At 24.3% G+C, this 5,672-nt stretch overlaps 1 protein-coding gene across 1 annotated transcript; it reads left to right on the forward strand.

Annotated features, from left to right (window-relative positions):
• The first annotated feature begins 3,278 nt into the window (after positions 1 to 3,278).
• LOC112727970 (uncharacterized) lies at positions 3,279 to 4,853 on the forward strand. The gene is made up of 2 exons (XM_025777928.2): positions 3,279 to 3,505; positions 3,595 to 4,853. Exons 1-2 carry the CDS (start codon positions 3,319 to 3,321, stop codon positions 3,951 to 3,953), a joined length of 546 nt encoding a protein of 181 aa, XP_025633713.1. The 5' UTR covers positions 3,279 to 3,318; the 3' UTR covers positions 3,954 to 4,853.
• Positions 4,854 to 5,672: the final 819 nt, after the last annotated feature.

Here is a 5,672-nt window from a genome sequence, read left to right on the forward strand (position 1 = left end):
AATCATTCCAATTAAACTGAATTTAGCCCGGAAGGCATGAACTACAAAATGATAACTTTGAAGTTTAGCTATTTAGATAGTAATATACTAATATGTATGTATTGCTTAGGTTCGTTTCATAATATGCGTTTGCAGGACACACCAAAGACAACGACTATGACCTTGCTGGTGAGAAATGATTTTTTATAGTTTTCTTGGTAGTTTTGTCAATAATCCTATAGCATATGTTATTGGAAAAAGTAATAGAAAGTTGAGGACATCTCTTTCATTTTTTATTTCTATGAACGGATGGCTACAGATAACTCATGTATGTACATACCAAAAGCAATGGATTCCATTCATAATTTCATTTTCAATCAAATTTCAATTAAGCAACAAGTCATGTAGCTTTTATTGAGATGCTGATAAATTATGATGAATGTGAAAGCCATGATTTTATAGAATGAATAAATTCTCCGTGTTGGTGCCATTTTAAATTCTCCTTCTATTCTCTTTGGTAATTGTTACAGTATTTATGGAAGAAACTGCATGATGTTATGCTTTTTTTATTATCCAAAGTTATCTTATTCTTTTATAATTGTTATTCGATGGTAGTATAGTTTCTTTATTCTTTTGAAAAATTTGGTTTTAATCATTATAAGTAGTTTGCTGTTAATATTTTTGATGTATTTTGTAAAGTACTTTGTTTACAACTAGAGAAAGTAAATTAAATAAATTGTTATCGGTCTAATTTTAAATGCTGCAAGGAAAAACAATTGTGTATTTTATAAGTAAAAGTAATTTTGAAAGTAGTTGCTATCATTACAAACAATAGATTAAATATTTTTGTTTATTCAAAATTTTGGTGAAAAAAGACATTATAATGCAATATATTAAGTGATTAATTTTTTTTATTCTTGCTATGTATACATATTTTATAATAAACATTGTTTTGCCACGAGTCTTTTTTGAACAATTATATACGTATTTGCTTTTTTTTTTTGGTTAATTAAAAAAAATTTAAAAATGTAATTAATTAGTAACGATTGTATTTTTATGTGTGTCAAAAATGTTTAGTATAGGAATAGTATTTTTTATTTTTTTCATGTGTTTTACATTTTAATTAATATAATTATTTTTATATTTTTCTACTAAAATAATAACCTTTTTTAAAATGATACAATATAGTAAGGTATATATATAGTAATATTTATTTTTTATAAACATATATCTGCTTAATAATGTATACATAGGACTTTAAAAGCTAACTTCATTTATTCAATTTTCACTTATAAATTATAGTATAATATTCATATACATATTAATTAGATATATTTTATATATATATTAAATATTAATTTAAAATGATTAAAAAAGTTGAAATAAATAATTCAAATATAAGTATAGTCTATTAAAGTATACAGAGAAAAATCTCGATAGTTAATTTTATTTTTATATAACAACAAACACATTTACTTATTTATTTTTTTTAATTAATTAAAATGTGCTCAAAACAAATTATTTGAAAAAATTATTAAAAAAATAAAAATTATTAACTACCATAAAATTCATATATACTTATTTTTATAATTAAATTAAATATCAAAATAATAAAAATATATTAACCACTCAATTCGTGTAACATGTAAAAAATGTTGTTATTCATATATGAGATCTTTTGCGCATAAATTAAGAAAATAACAAATAATATAGATGTATGAAATAACATGCACCAATAATGACATACATACTAGAAAAAACATTTGGAATGGTTAATTTATCTAACATTTTTAAAATTTAGTTAAAATATTTTTAAAAGGTTATCATTTAAAAAAATTTTAGAAAGATATAAATTAATCGGATTAAACATAAATAAATTATTTCTATCAATAAATATATATTATTTTTTTTAGTAAACAAACTACACATAATACAATAAAATTGATTAAATTTGGTTCTAATAATATATCTAAACGTCACTTAGATTAATTAATAAAATTGATTAAATATAATATATTTAAATATCACTAATTGATTAAATACGGTTCTAATAATATATTTAAATATCACTAATTGATTAAATACGGTTCTAATAATATATTTAAATATCACTTAAGTTAGTTTTTTTTTTTTTTTTATACCAAAGATAGGAGACTCGAACCCGCAACCTCTTAATTAAGTATGAGGAGTTTATGCCATTTGAGCTATTACTCATTGACAATCACTTAAATTAGTTAATATTCGTTGTGTGAGATTATAATATAAATTATTTTTATTAAAATGTTATTTTTTTAAATTGTATATCAATTAACAAATTATAACATTTATTTAAACATACAAACGTAATAACTTTTGCATTTAAATAGAATCCGTTAATATGAATTAAAAAATATCAGAATTATTTGGCTTCTGAAAAATAAGAATAGAAAAGTCTTATTACTATACAATGAGTTTTATGTATAAAAACTTTTTTAAATTAAAAGTAACACCTATTACTATTGATAGATAAGTACCAATCTATTATTGCGCTACGCGCGGTTTTACACTAGTTTTTATAAAATTTAAAATTTAAATAATTTGATTAAATAATAACTAAAAATGATTATTCACCATATCGTATTTTTAGTATCGTTCTTTGTATGTGTAAATTTGAACATATACAAATTACAAATCTAATATTTTTATTAAAAAATATTAAAAATAAAAATAATTAATTTTATATAAATTTAATAATTAAAAATTATTAAATAATTTAAATAATTTGACTAAACTTTTATTTAACAAAATATCTGCACATGGGCAAGTACGTATCCAAATTAAACCACTCGGACTCCAGCCTCTTTTGTCTTTTACTCTTATTCAAATTGTTAATGGCCTCTATAGTCTACGATGTATCTGACCAAATTACATAGTGTGTTTGGAAAAAATTTTTTAGAAAAAATAATTTTAAATTTATTAAAAAAATTTAATTCTATTTTTAATTTAAATTTATAATTTAAAATGATATATAATTTTGATAGAATTAAATTCTTATTGATTTTGATTTTTATTAATTTATCCTTAATTTAAAAAAATTAAATGTTTTGTAAAGATATTTTAGATTTTTAAATTTTTAAAATTATAACTATAAGAATGGAATTAAAAATCAGACAAAAAAATTATTTGATTTATAAATAAAATAATATAAGAATTATAATTCTTATTAGAACTGAAATTATTAATTTTTGTTTATTCCCAGACATAAAAAAAAAATCTAATTCTAGAATAAATTCTGATTCTTAACTTTCTAAATAAAAAATAATAAAAACAAAGTAAGGTGAAGGAGAAGGAAAATCGAAAATGCCAAAAGGTAAAGAAAGCCACCGCGGAGCTCGAGTTTTCCTGAAAAGATCAAAGCCATATACGGGTTATCATGATTATTTCAGCAAGGCTGTGGATGATTGCATCAACAGTAGTAGTTCTACTGATGCTGCTGCTGCTACCCACTCTGAGCACTCCATGATGAGTCTTAACACCAACAATAGCGGTGAGTTGAATCATGTAAAGTTGAATCATGTGCCGTTAAAGTTCTGAATGTTGATTGTGGATATGTCTATCTAAACATGACAAAAACAGATGAGAAAATTGATCGGATCGTTGACTTGAAGTCAATGGGTCTACAAGCAGCTGAGGAACTATCCAAGAGACCCAAAAATGGTGAAATCTATGCATCGGTAAAAGCAGATTTTGAAAGCATAAACGCACGCTTGAAGAATCTGTCCTTGTCTCTTGGAGAGCCCAGTTCCATCGATGAGGGAATTGAGATACATGATGCTGCTTTATTGTTAAAGCTTTTGGACAAGTCGAACCGTGAGATTGACATGGCTGGGGAAATGGCTCAAAAGGGTGCCCTTTTGATGGTTCATGCACAAATCATGCTTAAGAAAGGTCAGGAACTACTTGACCAGAGCAAACTCAAGTTACGATGTCTTTGACATGAAAGTTTATTTTTGAATAATTAGAAAATAAATAGTTAAATTTGTCTTGAAAGATTTTTTTAATTAAATTCGTCTTTTAAAAATTTTAAATAGATTGCATTAGTTTTTTTGACTTTTTGTCATTTTTGTTGGTGATGGCATTAAAATTTATTGATATAACTTAAGTGACACCACAACACATACATAAATTTTTATAAAATTAGATCAAATTAATTTTAAATTGAGAGATTTTAAAGTCTCAAAGTCCTCCTCAATTTAAGATTAATTTAATCTAATTTATAAACTTGTAATGTTAGCGGCCAATTAGTACCAAGTGTGTTGTGGTTACTGGTTAGTGTGATATCATCACATCTACAAATTTTGACGCCATTCGTAACGAAAGTGATAAAAGAACTAATATGATTAACTTAAAAACTTTGAAAGACGAATTTAATTTTAAAAATAAAATTTTAGAGACTAATTTAAAATACAAATAATCTTTCAAAAACAAATTTTACCATTTATTCATCATTAGAAGTATAGAATTCATGTTAGTTTATCAAAGGTGAAGTATCTTGCTTTACACCTTTATGGTTGGTTCGGTAAGAAGTGCGATAAGTTTTTACCTTTTTATACGTGAAATTCATTTAGGTAAAATTATCTCCTCTTTTATCCTTGACCAAACATGCATACGCTAACTTGAATTCGAAAAGAAAATGACTCAAATATTCAATAATCTCTTGTATTCGTTAGCTCTATTCTTGATCTTTGTGGTATTGAAGAAAAAGGAATTATGCTTAGGAGGCATTTATCATCAATATTGCTTTAGTAAAGCTAGCTAGTAGGGTTTGCCTTACCACGGATCTTATGCTCTTGTATTACTATTTCTATTAAGGGTTTTATTTTTTTTTACTATTATGTGAGGTATCATTAAAAAATTTATCTTGAAATATCTCTTAATTATTGGATAAGTAGGAGTTTTAAAGATAACTTTTATGAGAAAGATCATTTTTCTCATATACCATACATGTGTGATTGCATTATCCTAGCAGCTGATTTTAATTGTGAAAAAACAATTGTAAATAAACAATTCAACAAACTCTAAAATTATTATTGATTAAAAATTTTAAATCAACTTGTATGGATTAAAATCTTCATGAAATATGGTTAAAGAATTGAAGAAGTAAAATTTGAGTTGAAAACAAGAATCATTTATTTACTAGAAGATGTTAAAAATTTAAAGAATTGTCAAAAATGTTTAAGAGAGGTATTTGATTATTAAAAAAATGATGACAAAGCATACAAACTCTACAAGTTTCATGATCATCACCAATGTAGTCTTAGTTGTTAAGAAAAAAATTATTATTTTATTAAGAAGTTTAGTCTATATAAAGTCATACATGCTTTATGTATTACGTGTGTTTATTGAAATGAAAAAAATATGATTATGTGAAGTCCTTCTTTGTTTTATTATTTCATATGAGTATTAGTGAGTTTGAGAGATTAAAAATACAGTAGTATTACTTATGTGAGTGAGTGATCCTGGGGCCAATAAAGTGTGGGTATTTTACTTACATTTGGTATTAGAGCTGGTTAATCCAGCGTCTGGTGTTTGAGAGTTTGTGAGGAGTGAGAAAGTTCTCACATAGTTGTTTATTCATAGAGTCGGTATGGCAAACACTTTCAATATTGTGTGGTGACGAATGGATTTTTGATGGTATAGAATTTCACAAATGA

Source organism: Arachis hypogaea, chromosome 12, assembly GCF_003086295.3.
Source record: "Arachis hypogaea cultivar Tifrunner chromosome 12, arahy.Tifrunner.gnm2.J5K5, whole genome shotgun sequence".
NCBI classification, from domain to species: Eukaryota; Viridiplantae; Streptophyta; class Magnoliopsida; order Fabales; family Fabaceae; genus Arachis; species Arachis hypogaea.

What these genes read in the sequence shown, in the direction of transcription:
- LOC112727970 (XM_025777928.2), top strand. Translation starts at nt 3,319, where the DNA reads ATGCCAAAAGGTAAAGAAAGCCACCGCGGAGCTCGAGTTTTCCTGAAA. An exon ending in TCTTAACACCAACAATAGCG is followed by an intron (nt 3,506 to 3,594) that starts GTGAGTTGAATC and finishes TGACAAAAACAG; the next exon opens with ATGAGAAAATTGATCGGATC.